Below are 18,433 nucleotides of genomic sequence, written 5' to 3' on the forward strand. Positions count from 1 at the left end.
TGTATTGATTATAGGGAGATTAATAAGATCACCATTAAGAATCGTTACCCTTTACCCAGGATAGATGATATGTTTGATCAGCTAAGAGGCGCTCAGGTGTTCTCGAAGATTGATTTAAGGTCTAGGTATCATCAATTGAGAATAGCCAAGGAGGATGTTCCTAAAACAGCATTTCGGACCCAATATGGACATTATGAGTTTTTGGTGATGCCATTTGGGTTAACAAATGCACCTGCAGAATTTATGGATTTGATGCAGAGGTATCTTCGTCCTTATTTGGATAAATTCGTGGTTGTTTTTATCGATGATATTTTGGTATATTCAAGGAGTAGGGAAGAACATGAAGAAAACTTGAGAATGATTCTGGAGCTTTTGAGAAAAGAGAATTTGTATGGGAAGTCTAGTAAGTGTGAGTTTTGGCTTGAGGAAATTTCTTTTCTAGGTCATATGGTGTCTAAGGGTGGAATTTCTGTAGATCCTGAGAAGATTAAAGCAATAACGGACTGGCCGATTCCTAGAAATGTGACTGAAGTTCGGAGCTTTTTGGGATTAGCTGGGTACTATAATAAATATGTTGAAAACTTTTCTAAGGTTGCTCGTCCCATGTTTGAGCTGTTGAAGAAAGGGATACGATTTCAATGGAATGATAGGCACACAATTGCTTTCGAGGAATTTAAGAAAAGACTTACTACCGCCCCTGTTTTAGCAATGCCTGATTGTAGCAAGCCATTCGAGGTGTATTGTGATGCTTCATTCGAAGGTTTAGGTTGTGTACTTATGCAAGAAGGAAAGGTCATAGCTTATGGATCGAGGCAGTTTAGGCCACATGATGTGAATTACCCCGTGCATGACATTGAACTTGCTGCAGTGATCTTTGCTTTGAAGTTGTGGAGACATTATTTGTATGGGTTACCGTGTAAGATCTACATTGATCATCAAAATTTGAGGTATGTCCTCCACCAAAAAGAATTGAACATGCGCCAAAGGCGGTGGCTTGAGGTTATTAAGGATTATGATTTTGAAATTGTGTACCACCCTGGAAAAGCGAATAAGGTAGCCGATGCCTTGAGTAGGAGACCGAGAGTGTCTGTGAATGCCATTATGTCTGTACCATGAGAGTTGTATTGTGAGATGCAGAGTTTGGGATTAGACATTTGTAGTCGACACGAGGTTGGTCAGTATTTAGGAGCAATGACTATACAACCCACTTTGTTTGATCGTATAATTGAGGCACAACTTGAGGATCCAGATCAGATTGTTGAGTTGATCCATAGAGTTGAGGAAAATGGGACTGATGCTTTTGAGTTAGGAGAAAGAGGAGAGTTTAGGATGAACGGTAGATTGTGTATTCCAAATCAATTTGATTTGAAGAATGAGATTCTGAAGGAAGGTCATCAAAGTTTATTTCATTTGCATCCAGGTCGAGATAAGATGATTGAGGAGATAAGAGAGATATTTTGGTGGAAAGGTCTAAGGAAAGATGTCTCTGATTTTGTGTCTAAGTACCTAGTTTGCCAGAGGGTAAAGTTCGAGAGACAAAAGAGTTCAGGGTTGCTTAAACCTTTACCTGTCCCAGATTGGAAGTGGGACTCGATTTCTATGGACTTTGTGGTAGGGCTACCAAGGACCCAGCGAGGGAATGATGTTATTTGGGTCATTGTTGACAGATTGACCAAGGTCGCTAGATTTGTGCCGATGAAGAATACTTGGTGGGCCAAGCAATTAGCAGATGCCTGTGTCCGAGAGATTGTCAGACTTCATGGTGTTCCGAGGACTATTATTTCGGATAGGGATCCGAAGTTTTTATCGAGGTTTTGGGAAAAGTTGCAGGAAGCTTTCGGGAGTAAGTTGTGCTTGAGTACTGCTTTTCATCCTGCGACTGATGGTCAGACTGAGAGAACTATTCAAACTTTAGAGAATCTTTTGAGATGTTGTGTGTTGGACTTTGAAGGTTCTTGGGAAGATAAATTATCGATGGTGGAGTTTGCCTACAACAACAGTTTCTAATCTAGTATTAGGATGGCACCGTATGAAGCTCTTTAAGGAAGGAAGTGCCGAGTACGTTTGTGTTGGGATTTGATGGATAGGACCATTCCCGAAGGTCAAGATGTGATTCAGGAATCCATTGATGCTCTGAAGATTGTTCAACAGAACATGAGAGCAGCACAAAGCCGACATAAGAGTTATGCTGATAATCGTCGAAAGATGTTGCAATTTGAGGTTGGCGACAAGGTTTTCCTAAAGGTTTCACCTACGAGGGGTGTCCAGCGTTTTGGAGTTCGAGGAAAGTTGAGTCCAAAATTTATTGGACCTTTTGAGATCTTGAGGAGAGTCGGGGAAGTTTCTTATGAGTTGTCTTTACCTCCAAGTTTAGCAAAAGTTCATAATGTGTTCCATGTTTCACAGTTGAGGAAGTATGTTCATAATCCGTCTCATGTTCTAGCTCACGAGCCGCTTTTGATTGAGGAGTCTTTGGTGTATGACGAACGACCAATCAGGATCTTAGATACCCGAGTAAAAGAGTTGAGAAATTCGAGGATTCCATTGGTCAAGGTTTTGTGGTCAAACTACGGGATTGAAGAGGCGACTTGGGAAAAAGAGGTCAACATGAGAGAGCGTTATCCTAACCTTTTTGGTAAGTCCTAGTTTCGGGACGAAACTATCTAAAAGGGGAAAGAGTTGTAACAGGCTCAAATTTCTTAATCTTAATCTTCCGATTAATTATTCCGAAATTTTGTTTCGAATTCCTAATCCTTTGGTTATCTAATTCAAATCACCTTTAATTCCTTAACCTTATTCCTATTTTTGTAATTTCTTCCAAATATTAAACTTAAAAATATATATAAATATATATGTATATATATATATTCTTAAATTTCTTTATAAGCACTAAAATATCTGTTGGACCTCTTGAGTTTTGATGATGACTACACTTTATTTAAGCAAATATGTTTTTAGAGATTGTGTGCAGGTCGATATCCAGTCGTGATAATGATCGTTGATAGTACCTATGACTTAGCTTATGGAAACGTACATGTCAAAAGGTTTCAAAAGAGGTTAGGAGAAGCATATCGCTTGGGATGTAAAATGGAGACAACAGATCTACTGTTCCCAAGTTGGATGTTCTAGCTAAACTGAAGTCTGGAGACAGCACACTGTTCCTGAGCTGAAGGTTGACTACGTTGACTAAAAATTCTGGTTATCATATTTTAATTATTATTTTTTTTAGTTAATGTATTTTAAATTAAATTGTTGCAGTAATAATTTATTAAAGTTAATTGGCAAATCGTTTTTGTTAAAGAAAATGAATTCACGTTTTATTTGTTAAGATCCTTTATTTTAGGATCTATTTTTAGTAAATATTGGATTTACTAAAAATAGAATTAGTGGTTGTTGAATGGGTCTTAGCTATCATTCTTGACCGTCCTTATACCTACAAGTTAGCAAGTAACCGTTTGTAATAAGCATAACCGTTTCTATTTATAGCAAACACGTTCTAGCAATTAGTACTGGAACAGGAACAGCTATTGAAGAAACTGCTGCTTGAAGGGAACAGAAGACAGCGGTTATTGCTAAATAACCGTGGGCTTGAAATGGTCAACTTTAAATGCCTATTTTTAAGATTAACCGTAGGAAGACTTGGTTATTAAAATCCACATTACTCCCATGATCTTTTGATAATGGGATAATGGATAGGAATATTCCTTTTTATTAGGGACTTTAGCTCTATAAATAGTGGACTCGGTTATTCTTCAAAACTTGCCTTAGTATGAGCCATTAAATCATACGTAACTATGGGAGAATTTTTACAAGAAAATTTTGTTTTAAAAATGCCAATTAATTTATAATATTTTCTTGTGCAACTCATTGATTTTATTTTTAGAGAATTTTTATCCTTTGTAAGGGTTTTTGAGAGAATTTGTAATTAGACTCGGGTGAGTCTAAGGGGAAATTAGATAGCTTTTAATGAAGCTAGAGAAGAGATTAGCTTTGAGTAAAGCTAAGGAGAAAGCTTCTAGTGAAGCTAGTGGTGAGAATTAGCTTTTAGTGAAGCTAAGTTTGTTGCTTTGAATGAAACAATTTAAGAGAGAAGAGTTGGCCTAGTTGTTTCGCTTCGAGTGAAGTAAGGTGTTTATTGTAATTGTAACTAATTGCCTTAAACATAGTGAAGTTGTTAGAAATCCCAAGTGGTCGTGGTTTTCCCTTTTGTTTAGGCCCAAAAGGTTTCCACGTAAAATCGTGTGTCTCTCTTATTATTTTGCTCTTAGTTTAAGCTTTATTTATTTTGAATAATTCCGCAAAAACAGGGCATAATCGCTTAAACTTGCAACAACAACAATTCACCCCCCCCTCTTGTTGCTGTTCCCGTTTCTAATTGAATCAACAATTGGTATCAGAGCCCTGTTTCCAGAAGATCAGGAAACCCTGAAGGCAGATTCTGGTGTTCCCGAAAAATGTCAATTATGAACGAGCGAATGGAAGAAGGGTATTCAACTCAAAGACCGCCAATGTTCGATGGAAAATTCTATACATACTGGAAGAATAGGATGGAGATCTTCATTAAAGCGGAAAATTATCAAGTTTGGAGAGTCATAGAAATCGGAGATTTTGAGGTAACCACTACTAACTCCAACAATGAAATTGTTCCCAAACCTATAACCGAATATGAAAAAGAAGATTTTCAGAAAATGGAATTAAATGCTCTTGCTATAAAATTACTTCATTGTGGTCTTGGACCAAACGAGCATAATAGAATTATGGGGTGCAAATCCGCTAAGCAAATTTGGGACCTGCTTGCTGTTACCCATGAGGGAACAAGTGAAGTAAAACGGTCCAAAATTGATTTGTTAATGTCTAAATACGAGAGATTTGTTATGGAGCCAAGAGAAAGTATCCAAGAGATGTTCACTAGGTTCACCAACATAACAAATGAGCTTGTCTCTCTTGGAAGAATAATTCCCACTGATGAACAAGTAAGGAAGATTCTTAGGAGCCTTCCTCAAGATGAGCGCTGGAGGGCCAAGGTTACTGCTATACAAGAGTCCAAAGATTTTACTAAGTTCAATCTAGAGGAGCTGGCTGGTTCCCTAATGACGCATGAATTGCATTTGGGAACAGCAGACAGTTCCAGGAACAAGGGACTGGCTCTGGCAGCGGGGGAACAGGACGAATCAGAATGTGATGAAGAAGAAGCTGCTTTGTTGGTACGAAAATTCAAGAAGTTCTTCAGGAACAGCAGGTATGCAAATCAAAGAAACAACAAAGAAAGAAGAACAAAAAATCTTGAATGCCACAAATGTGGAAGTACCGAACACTTCATCAAGGATTGCCCAACATGGAAGAATGAAAAGGGCAAGGGAAAGACAAGAGATTCAAGAAGACCGTTGAACAAAGAAAATTTTAACAAGACTGACTTTCGTAAGGCCATGATTGCTGCATGGGGAGAAACTGAAAGTGAGAATGAAACAATTGTTCCCGAAGAAGAGGAGACAGCTAACCTATGTCTCATGGCTACGCATAAAGGCAAGGAGAAGCAGGTAAATATTTCTAATTCATTTTCTGACCATTCATTCAATCCAAGTAAAAATGAATTAAAAGAGTTGTTAAAAGAGGCACAAGTTAAACTTGAAAATTGCAATGATAAGTGTCTCAAGTTAGAAAAGGAACTTAAGGTAAGCAAAGACCATGTCTCATACATAAACACCTTTAGACATGATGTCCAAAACAGATTTTTCGGTTTGTTGGACCAAAATATAATCCTAAAGCAAAATATGGAGAGACTTAAGAAGGAAAATGTTATTCTTAACATTGAGCTATCGCAATACAAATTATTAGGCTTAAATGAGGAATTGATAGATGCATCTACTAAAGATTTATGCAATGATTTTCAATATTTAAAAATGAATTCGGAATCCAACCGTAACAACAATAACAATCTTGAATTAAATTCAAGAGAAAAAGGGAAAATCAAAATAACTCCCAAATGGATTCTAGATGCTAAAAGTAAGAAATCACAAGGCCTAAAATATTTTAAGAATAACAAAAGTAAGAAAGCTTACGTTGATCTTCCTAGAGACAAGTACTGTACCTTCTGTGGTAAAGCTGGCCATCTGAAGGAACAGTGCACCAAAAGGGAACAGTATACTGTCTCTAACAGAAACTATGTCGATAACATTCAAATTGATAAATATGATTCATGTAAGATCGACAAGGAACCCAAGAAAGTCTGGGTTCCTATAATTAACAATTAATTATCTTACAGGTCCAAGTGAGGGGGAACAGCTCATGGTATCTCGATAGTGGGTGTTCCAAGCATATGACGGGTGACAAATCTAAATTTCTCTCACTTGAAGCCTATGATGGGGGAACAGTAACCTTCGGTGACAATATGAAGGGTGAGATAATCGCCAAAGGAAAGGTTGGAAGGTCATGTTCCCACGCCATTGATAATGTATTTTTAGTCGAGAATTTGAAACACAACTTACTCAGCATTTCTCAATTTTGTGATAAGGGTAACTCTGTAAACTTTACTTCTGAAAAGTGCATTATTTCTAGGAACGACACAGGAGACATCATTCTTGAGGGAATCAGAAAAGGGAACACTTATGTGGTGGACCTGGACACTGTTCCCAGAAACAGTCTAACGTGTCTAAGTGTTATAGAAGACGACCCACTTCTTTGGCATAAGCGTCTAGGTCATGCTAGTTATTCATTGATTAATACATTAAGATCTAAAGACCTAGTTAGAGGACTACCATCTATAAAATTCCTTAAGGATGAAATTTGTGATCCTTGTGCCAAAGGAAAACAAGTGAGATCATCGTTTAAATCTAAGAATATTGTGACCACTAATAAACCACTTGAATTAATACATATGGATCTATGTGGACCTATGAGAATATAAAGCCGTAGTGGCAAAAGATATGTGTTTGTTATTGTTGATGATTATAGTAGATTTACATGGACTTTATTTTTAGTTAGTAAAGATGAAGCTTTTAATGAGTTTGTTTCCTTCGCTAACAAAATACAAAAATCTACTAATAATCAAATTATTCACATAAGGTCAGATCATGGTAAAGAATTTGAAAATTCAAGTTTTATGAGTTATTGCAATGAACATGGAATAAGTCACAATTTTTCCGCACCAAGAACACCACAACAAAATGGTGTAGTAGAAAGGAAAAATAGAACTTTAGAGGAAATGGCTAGAACCATGTTAATTGCTAGTGGTTTACCTAGAAATTTTTTGGGCCGAGGCTGTTAACACTGCATGTTATATTTTGAATCGAGTATTAATTAGACCAATCACTTCTAAGACACCTTATGAATTGCTTAAAGGTATTAAACCAAATATTTCCTATTTTCGTGTATTTGGATGTAAATGTTTTGTTCATGTGAATGGTAAACGAAATATAGGTAAGTTTTATGAAAGAAGTGATGAAGCAGTATTTCTCGGTTACTCATCACATAGCAAAGCTTACAGAGTTTATAATAAGAGAACAATGTGTGTAGAGGAATCCGTTCATATAATTTTCGATGAATCTAACTTTTCGACAAGTGAACAGGAAACAAGTAATATTAAAATAGGTCTTGCAAACTTGGAAGATGATGATGAAGGAATTAAAGTGCAAGATCAAGGAATAGAACAGCCGGTTCCAGCAGAAGCAGAAAGTACTGATCACGTTCAGGAACTGCCAGAACATCAGGAACAGCAGACTGTTCCCAATCCAACTGTTCCCACAGATGAGCAGAACAATCCAGTAGCTGAACAGAATGTTAATCAAGCTGATGAACCAGAACATGCTACTGTTCCCACAAGAGATTTTCTGCCAAAACCTTGGAGATATCAAAAATACCATCCTCTTGATTTGATTATAAGTGATTTGAATAAGGGAACACAAACCAGATCTCAACTAAGAAACTTTTGTGCACACTTTGCGTTCCTATCATCACTTGAACCCAAAAATCATGAAGAAGCTCTAAAGGATTCCGAATGGATAGTAGCCATGCAAGATGAATTAAATAAATTTGAAAGAAATAAAGTGTGGCACTTAGAACCCAAACCAAAAGGCAAGAAGGTAATTGGTTTGAAATGGGTATTTCGGAATAAGCTAGATGAGCATGGAATAATTGTAAGAAACAAAGCAAGACTCGTGGTCAAAGGGTACAATCAACAAGAAGGTATTGATTATACTGAGACATTTGCTCCGGTAGCAAGGTTAGAGGCTATTAGAATTTTAATTTCTTTTGCTGCATTTATGAACTTCAAGTTATATCAAATGGATGTGAAATGTGCTTTCTTAAATGGTTTTCTTGATGAAGAAGTTTTTGTTGGACAACCCCCAGGCTTTGAAATTACCTCTTGTCTTGATCATGTCTACAAGCTTGATAAAGCTCTTTATGGCTTGAAACAAGCTCCTAGGCAATGGTATGAAAGACTATCAAAGTTTTTGATTCAAAATGACTTTGTAAGAGGCAAAATTGACAAAACCTTATTCTTTAAGAATAGTGGTTCGGATATTTTAGTTGTTCAAATATATGTTGATGATATTATCTTTGGAGCCACCAATGAACTGTTGTGTAAAGAATTTGCTAACCTAATGAGCACTGAATTTGAAATGAGCATGATGGGAGAATTAAATTTCTTTCTTGGTTTGCAAATTAAACAAACTGCTAATGGTATCTTTATTCATCAACAAAAATACATCAAAGAACTTCTTAAGAAATATGGACTAAACAATGCTAAAACCAACCATACACCTATGGCTACAAGTGTTAGATTAGATGAAGACCCAAATGGAACAACTATTGATCAAACTATGTATCGAGGCATGATTGGTTCTTTGTTATATCTAACTGCTAGTAGACCCGATATTTCTTTTAGTGTTGGTTTATGTGCTAGATTTCAGTCCAACCCCAAAGAATCACATCTCACAGCAGTTAAACGAATTTTAAGATATTTGAAAGGAACAGATGACTTGTCCTTATTTTACCCTAAAAGTGATGTTTATGATTTGAAAGATTTTAGTGATGCAGATTATGCAGGTGATCTTGTAAATAGAAAAGGTACATCAGGTATGGTACAATTTCTTGGCTCATGTTTAGTTTCGTGGAGTTCCAAGAAACAAAACACTGTTGCACTATCCACTGCCAAAGCTGAATATGTAGCAGCAGCAGCTTGCTGTTCCCAAATGCTTTGGATAAAACAACAGCTAAGAGATTTTGGTATTAAGTTTGAATGTGTTCCTATTTATTGTGATAATACCAGTGCCATATGCATTTCAAAAGATCCAGTGCATCATTCTAGAGTAAAACATATTCACATTAGGCATCATTTTCTTAAGGACAACGTCGAAAATAAAAATATTATCGTCAAGCATGTTAATACAAACGAGCAAATAGCTGATATCATGACAAAGCCGCTTCCAAGGGAACAACATGAAAAGATGAGATTAGAACTGGGCATGATTAAGTTGAATTGAAGTAAGTGATAAATGTGATCCTTAAAGACAAAATGGAAATTTGAAAAGACGATCAACCACAAAAATCTTGATTGAAAAATCAATTATTGAAAGAATCAGGTACGCACTATTTAAAAGTATATACTGTGAGTGCTCTTATGATTGCATGTTTGATTTGATCAGATTGTAGTAGCATAAAATTTCCATTTATCTTTTATTTTCATAAAAAAATTTTTTTCATAATATTTGATATATTAATTTCTCCAGCAATTTTTTTTAAGAAGTGGGAGTTGAATCATCATAAAATTCGTCTGTTTCCATTTCACACTATGTGTTCATATGCACGAATTAAATAAGGAACTTGAATCACTTAAACACACGTCCCCTCACATGCATTTTATACTCTCTCTCACGGCAAATCCTTCATTTCATCATCAATTGCATTTAACCCCCAAAACCGTCTTCAACCTAGTTTTTCTTTCTCTTGAACTTTCAAACCACCATGAAAACCAAGAATCAAACCCCAAAAATGGAACAACCCACACCTCTTCAAGTCATCTATCCAACACCACTCACTCCTAAAACTGAGTCTTCATCAAGAAAGCAGCAGGACACACCTAATCCTTCTGAAGTGCATGAAAGTTCGAAGCGCAAAGGAGATGCTACAGTGAGGAAATCATCCTCAAAGAGGGCAAAGGTTAATGTTAAGGTATCTGCTGAAGAGATATCAAAAGAAATGATTGTTGGCTTCGGATTGGACAAACAATGGTATGAATCAAATTTTTTTTTCCTCAATTTCACGCCATATTGCAAAATCAAGCTTGGGAATCTTTAATGGGAAACTATTGCTGTAACCCAATGTATCCCAACTTAATGCGTGAGTTTGCTTTAAATTTTTCTTTTGACCATGGAGTCTGCACTAGTGAAGTAAAGGGGATCAAACTTGAATTTAATAACCTGATTTTAGGAGGATGGTTGGGTGTTCCCTCGACTGGTTTTGATAGATATGTTGTTGGGTCAAAAATTAATTTTTCTGGTATAAATGAGAAGTCAGTTTGGAAGTTTTTAGGGTTGAATGAGAAAAAGGGAAAAGTTAGTCATAATGTGCTATCACCTATGCACAAACTGTTGTACAACATAGCAAGAAGATTCATTTTGCCTCGCACATCCAAAAGAAGTGAGGCTAGTCTTAGAGATGCTACGTTAATCTACTGTCTGGCGAACCACATCAAGATTAATTTTCCTTCTTTAATGATTTGTCATTTAAATGATTGTATTTTTAAAAGGAATGTGTTAAGATATGGTGGACTGTTGACCTGGATATTTAAGAAATTGGGTGTTCCTCTTGATGGTCCAAACTATCCCATGGGTCCAAACAACAAAGTGGGTGTAAAATGTTTGAAAAATTTACGCCTAAGATTAACTGAAAATGGGACCCTTGAGAACATTTTTGAACAATCAGAGGACACCAATGAAGAAGAAGAAGTTGAAGAAAATGTTGAGGAGGAGGAAGTAAACAAGGAGGAACAGGAGGAGCCTGTTCCCTCTGCCACTGACAAGGTAGAAGGGCATTCTGAGGAGGAAGAACAGGAGGAAAACTCTTGTAAGGGGGAAGTAGAGAAGGAACTGGTGAAGGTTGCTGTGGAGGAAGAAGAAAAGAAAAATGAGAAGGGTTCTTCACCTGGTTTGACCCCTAGGAAGAGTAGAAGGCTAGCTTCTAAAGGAAAGAAACCTGTTGTTGTTATTGATGATGACTCTACCTCATACACAACAGCACAACCAAGCCAACCTTCCTCACCTAGACCTGCCACACTGTCATACCATAAACCATCACCACCACAATCACCAATACGACCATCTTCACCACCTAAGTCACCTATACCATCACCATCACCTGTACCCCCTTCACCACATCAAGGTTTAGGTGACACTACAGTTCCCACTGACCCTCTAACCTCCATTCTCCTGAAACTCAATGATTTGCAGTCAAGCTTCCTTGTGTTTAAAGATGAAATTCGTGTCTCTATAGCTTCACTATCTGCTCAAATGGACCAAATGGAATCACGTTTAGGGGCCAAACTGGACACAGTAGAGGTGGAGACAGAATATGTTTATGATGAAGCTCCTGCAACTTAATTTCTCCTTTTTCATTCCTTCTTATTTGTTGCAACTATCACTCTCATTAAACAATCTTTTTATGTTTTTCATTTTGTACCAGCTGGGGTACTGCTTAATACACTGAATCATATTTTCTTTTTGTGCTACTTAATATCTGTTATTTTCATCATTGTTGATCATGTTTGCATTCATTGGTACTCGCTTTTAATTTTTGCATCCTTATTCTCTCTTTGACTATAACTATATGTTTAGTGCTGTGGCTTGATTGCTCCAATTCTTTTTGAATGATGTCAAAAGGGGGAATATTTAGCACAAACTTAAATAATGCTTGAGTATGCTTAGTCTGATATACATTTATTCTGTTGAACATTAGGACTGTAGCTATGCTCTGATACTCTGATGATTAATAAGTTTAGCTCTGAGATACATACTGAGATACATACTTTGATTGTTATGATGTATATGCTGTGATGATTACTTGAATGCTATGATAAAAGTTCTTACACTGCTTAGAATTTTGATAAGTTTTGTTTTGTTTTAGTTTTATTTGAAATCTTAAGTTATAAACTACTTCCGATGTTTTGATTATGCTTAAGTTATTTTAAATAATTCTAATTAATAGAGTAATTTGTTTTTAATGTATGCTTGGTAAATTATATTGTAACGAGTTAATTTACTAAGTAGAATAGAGTTGTTTTAATCTCGAACATGCTCTTCAATATTGATTTTACTCTATTTTGTTTAAGTTTGTTTAAAAAGTTTGTCATTATCAAAAAGGGGGAATTTGTTGGACCTCTTGAGTTTTGATGATGACTACACTTTATTTAAGCAAATATGTTTTTAGAGATTGTGTGCAGGTCGATATCCAGTCGTGATAATGATCGTTGATAGTACCTATGACTTAGCTTATGGAAACGTACATGTCAAAAGGTTTCAAAAGAGGTTAGGAGAAGCATATCGCTTGGGATGTAAAATGGAGACAGCAGATCTACTGTTCCCAAGTTGGATGTTCTAGCTAAACTGAAGTCTGGAGACAGCACACTGTTCCTGAGCTGAAGGTTGACTACGTTGACTAAAAATTCTGGTTATCATATTTTAATTATTATTTTTTTTAGTTAATGTATTTTAAATTAAATTGTTGCAGTAATAATTTATTAAAGTTAATTGGCAAATCGTTTTTGTTAAAGAAAATGAATTCACGTTTTATTTGTTAAGATCCTTTATTTTAGGATCTATTTTTAGTAAATATTGGATTTACTAAAAATAGAATTAGTGGTTGTTGAATGGGTCTTAGCTATCATTCTTGACCGTCCTTATACCTACAAGTTAGCAAGTAACCGTTTGTAATAAGCATAACCGTTTCTATTTATAGCAAACACGTTCTAGCAATTAGTACTGGAACAGGAACAGCTATTGAAGAAACTGCTGCTTGAAGGGAACAGAAGACAGCGGTTATTGCTAAATAACCGTGGGCTTGAAATGGTCAACTTTAAATGCCTATTTTTAAGATTAACCGTAGGAAGACTTGGTTATTAAAATCCACATTACTCCCATGATCTTTTGATAATGGGATAATGGATAGGAATATTCCTTTTTATTAGGGACTTTAGCTCTATAAATAGTGGACTCGGTTATTCTTCAAAACTTGCCTTAGTATGAGCCATTAAATCATACGTAACTATGGGAGAATTTTTACAAGAAAATTTTGTTTTAAAAATGCCAATTAATTTATAATATTTTCTTGTGCAACTCATTGATTTTATTTTTAGAGAATTTTTATCCTTTGTAAGGGTTTTTGAGAGAATTTGTAATTAGACTCGGGTGAGTCTAAGGGGAAATTAGATAGCTTTTAATGAAGCTAGAGAAGAGATTAGCTTTGAGTAAAGCTAAGGAGAAAGCTTCTAGTGAAGCTAGTGGTGAGAATTAGCTTTTAGTGAAGCTAAGTTTGTTGCTTTGAATGAAGCAATTTAAGAGAGAAGAGTTGGCCTAGTTGTTTCGCTTCGAGTGAAGTAAGGTGTTTATTGTAATTGTAACTAATTGCCTTAAACATAGTGAAGTTGTTAGAAATCCCAAGTGGTCGTGGTTTTCCCTTTTGTTTAGGCCCAAAAGGTTTCCACGTAAAATCGTGTGTCTCTCTTATTATTTTGCTCTTAGTTTAAGCTTTATTTATTTTGAATAATTCCGCAAAAACAGGGCATAATCGCTTAAACTTGCAACAACAACAATTCACCCCCCCCTCTTGTTGCTGTTCCCATTCCTAATTGAATCAACAATATCATTTTATTATTTTATACTACGAAAAGTAAAATTTTAATATTATATTTACGGTTTTATTAAAACGTTACGTTTCAATTTCGTTTCCTTAAATTAACTTTACTACTTATCATTTTAACCATACAACTTTGATTTAATTATTTTATACCTAAAAATTAACTATATTTTTCTTCTTAACTTTAGTATAGTTTTAACTAAAATTTTCTAAGTAAACTATCATATTTTCATAATCAAACCTTAATCATACTTTCCCATTAATCTAAAACATTTCACTAGTATAAACTAGAACAAAAATTTGATGAACCAAAATCTTTTCTACATCAATCCATAATGTTCATCACTTACACAAGCTATCACCATTCCCTTACACAACTTAACCTTCTTTTACACTCCAAACTCTTACACATCCACTTACACACTTCAACTTTTACACATTCACTTACACACTCTAAATCACTTACATGAGTTATCCTTCTTTTTCATACAATCTTATGAACTAAAAAGTTGCCCAAAATCCATTATAAATACCCCTCCTTAGCCATGAGATCACTTGCACCCCATCATCAAATCTTTCTACCATTCTTTCTTATATCTTCACTTCATTAACATCTTACTAACTTTATACCCTTTTTATTTGTTAAAGAATTAAATGAAGATGGAGCTTGATCTTATCACTTCTTAAGCCAATAATCATCAACTTTTAAAAAAGTCAAGTATTATCTTTTGGAGCTTGGATATCATTTTCATTTGGGTAATTGAAGATCTACTTCTTTGAAGCTTGGAACCTTGAATACTTTCTCTTTCGGAGCTTATTTCTTTAAGTTCTTATTTTCCAATTATTATTCTCTTACTTGGTTTAGCACCACCTTCGGAGGAAAATGGTACACATTTTCTTAACTCTCTCGTTATGTGATATTTATTTATGGTTACTTGATAATATAAAAGCATGATCAACATGATTTTATTTTAGTCATTTAAATTTTACATGGTAACATTAAAGTCATATCCAGTTTAGTAATATTTTCGTCAAAAAATTAATACTTTTGGGACACTCGAAAAAAGAGTCATATATATGGAAATTTTTCATTAATATGATAATATAAATATATATGAATTTTACTAGTTAAATAAACTTATGTGTTTAAAATGATTCCATATCATCTTGGTGTTTTGATAAATTTTTAATCGGTTTATTGGTAAAATAGTCAAACAAATTTTTAAAATGCTTGGCGTTGTTTTTCTCGAAAACTCATTTCATTTAGATTTTGGACCTTTAATAACTTGTCGGGTTATGTTTTTTTATAGATATGATAGATCCGTTTTACTATTTTACTGATTATTTGATAAAATACGTTATTAATATTACTCTTGACTTTTATGATTATTTATGACATAATAATGACTTAGTTTAGCCTCAGGAATCTTAGTATAGCTACGAAAATTTGTTATTTAATTAATATTAATTTATTAGATACTAGTAATTTGTTTCTATTAAAAGGGTAGAATTGTCAAAATTTTGACTAGTCACTAGTGGAAAAAATCGTATTTGCTGCGGTTAATAAATAGGAAAAAGAATAAGAAAAAAAAAAACCAAACAATTGCTGCGGTTTTAGGACCTAACCGCAGCAAATAATCAGTTGCAAGCTTAATTACTGCGGTTATGCTTGTGACCGCAGCAAATAACCCACTTAATTGTTGCGGTTTATCCTTTTGACCGCAGCAAATAGCATATATTAAAATGGCGCCCAACTTTTTAACGTTTATATTTTCATAAAACCCTTAAGCTTCTGTTTCATTACCACAAACGAACACACGCACGACGAACACAGCAGTTTATCTTCTCCATACTCAAACTTCAAACTTCTACTGTTCTTGTTAGTTCATCATTAAACTTCATCATCTACTCTTCATCGAACTTCATCAAACTTCATCATCTTCTCCATTGAAAAAACGCTTCACAAAAGTAACATACAGCAATTCGTTTCTTCAAATTCGTTCTTCATCTTCATCTGCAAACTTGGGTCTTGTTCATCTTCAAAACCCACGACATTTAGGTATTTTTTCTCCTTTTAATTTGTTAAGCATTTAAGTTTTGCAAGATATTCATGAAAAAGCTTTTGGTGTCATTTTTTCCGTTCAATGAATATATTTCCTCATTTTCATTCTAAGAGACTTCTAAGTGATACTGGCTAGGATATCTTTTTTGTGCGACCTATTTTATGTTGAGTAATGTTTTAAAAGGAAAGTGAAGAAACATAATAATGGAAACTGGAAATTCTGTGTGCTTTGATATCTCCCTCTAATGGGATTAAATTTCAGTGCAATTTGCTTGTGGTAATTGTATCACATTGTCTGGGAAAAGCTTTGATTTAAAAGTTGATTGCTTAATTTATGTATTCCTCTAGATTTATATGCTTTCATAGTATTAATGCCTTCTAATAATTTATCTCTAATTGTTTGTTTAACAACATGATTTGTGCAACGATTCAAACTATTATATAAGATTTTGTTTTGAAAAGAATTTCAGAGATCAGTGATTATGAGTCAAGAAAAATGCTTTTGCTTTTATCCTCCTTGTCCTTGGAAGCATGGTTGTGGATATCAGAACTGATGGATCAATTATTTACAATTGGAAAACCATATTGTTATTTAATTTGCGACTAAAACGAACGAAATTTTCTAAAATGATGCTATGAATTAGATTAGTAAATAATACAGGTTTAGAACTTAGAAGTGCATGCTAAGATAGGATAAAACAGGAAATAATTAACGTTTAACAATGGCAAAGCCATACTTGTAAGTATCATCATTTGCATTATTAGTACCTAACCGAAGCAAATAAGCAGTTGCAAGATAAATTACTACGGTTTTGTTTGTTAGAAATAATTATATATGTTTAAAAGTTGTGTATTAATTTTGTTTTGAATCAATTAATCACACTAATTAGGATGACAAAAGATCGTTCTTGGATGTATGGAAGCATTGAATCGTCGGAATTTATTGATGGCGTATTAGAATTTTGTAGTATTGCGGTTGATCATCAAGTTAGGACGGGGGGAGTTGGTTTTTATTGCCCATGTGTCAGTTGTGGCAATGTATCAAAGGTAGATAGTGTTGATATCCTTAAGGAGCACATACTTCGACGTGGGTTTAGGCCTCAATATCATGTTTGGGTTTGGCATGGTGAGAAGGGAGTTTACAAAGAGAAAAGTGTTGTTGAGGACGTCAATAATGTGGCCGATGTCAATGAGGATGTAGTAGATCATGTTGATGGGTATGAGACAGATAAAGAGAATGTCGATGAGGATGTGGATCGTGTTGATGAGATGATGGAGGGAGTCGAGGATGAGTTAGGAAAACGTCCTCGTGTTTTTGACTTGTTGACAGAGGCTTCTCAAAAGCCTTTGTACCCTGGATGTACAAAGTTCACCAAACTAACAGCAGTGGTTACAATTTTCAACATTAAGTCAAAGTTCAATTGGAGTGACGCTAGTTTCACAATGTTATTAGAAGCGTTAGGTGAGATTCTTCCTGAGGGAAATGAACTTCCAAAGTCGACATATTATGCCAAAAAGCTCATGTGTCCTTTCGGCTTAGAGTACCGGAAGAGTCATGCGTGTCCGAATGATTGTGCGTTGTATCGGAATGAAAACGAGAACTTAGAAGAGTGTCCTAGTGTGGGTTATCGCGCTACAAGTGTAAAGGGGCTCGGGATGCTAAAGGGCCCCCGGCTAAGGTATTTTGGTATCTTCCAATAATACCTAGATTCAAGCGCTTGTTTTCTATAAAGAAAGATACGTTAAATTTGAGGTGGCATGCAGATAGGGTGAAGAAAGGTCACTTGCTCACACATCCATCTGATTCTCCGGAGTGGAAGAGTATTGATAGGTTGCATAAGACTTTTCGAGATGAGGTTTGTAATTTAAGGCTCGGACTGTGTACGGACGGAATGAACCCATTCAGCAATCTTAGTTCTCAACATAATACTTGGCCAGTACTTTTAGTGATCTATAATTTGCCACCTTGGTTGTGTATGAAGCGTAAGTACATAATGCTTTCGCTTCTTTTATCGGGTCCTAAACAACCTGGCAATGACATAGATGTGTATCTTGCACCTCTCGTTGAGGATTTGAGAAAGATGTGGGATGAAGGCGTTTTAGTGTTTGATGCATATGCTAATGAGGAGTTCACCTTGCGTGCAATGCTTTGCACCGTTAATGATTTTCCGGCATATGACAACTTATCGGGGTATAAGAACAAAGGGAAGAAAGCATGCCCAATATGTATCGATGACATGGAATCCACGTGGATTCCTAAGTGCAAACACGTATTCATGCACCATCGTAAGTTCCTCCCACGAGACCACCAATATCGTAAGAAAAAGAAGTTGTTCAACGGGGAGGTTGAGGACCGTGTAGCTCGTCGACCGTTGACCGGTTATGAGGTTTATGAATAGGTTAAGGGAGTTGAGACTGTATTTGGTAAAACGGGGCAAGTGCAAGGGGGTGAAGACCGATTATGGAAAAAAGAATCAATCTTTTGGAAGCTTCCATATTGGAGAGATCTACAGGTTAGGCATT

At 35.4% G+C, this 18,433-nt stretch overlaps 1 protein-coding gene across 1 annotated transcript in view; it reads left to right on the top strand.

Annotated features, from left to right (window-relative positions):
• Positions 1–2,079: 2,079 nt before the first annotated feature.
• Positions 2,080–18,433, top strand: part of LOC130813440 (uncharacterized) — a 40,832-nt gene continuing 24,478 nt past the window's right edge. The window contains exon 1 of the mRNA XM_057679273.1: positions 2,080–2,220. Coding sequence (XP_057535256.1) covers positions 2,080–2,220 — 141 coding nt within the window. The remainder of the gene's footprint in view (positions 2,221–18,433) is intronic.

This window comes from Amaranthus tricolor, chromosome 5 (assembly GCF_026212465.1).
Source record: "Amaranthus tricolor cultivar Red isolate AtriRed21 chromosome 5, ASM2621246v1, whole genome shotgun sequence".
Classification (NCBI taxonomy): domain Eukaryota; kingdom Viridiplantae; phylum Streptophyta; class Magnoliopsida; order Caryophyllales; family Amaranthaceae; genus Amaranthus; species Amaranthus tricolor.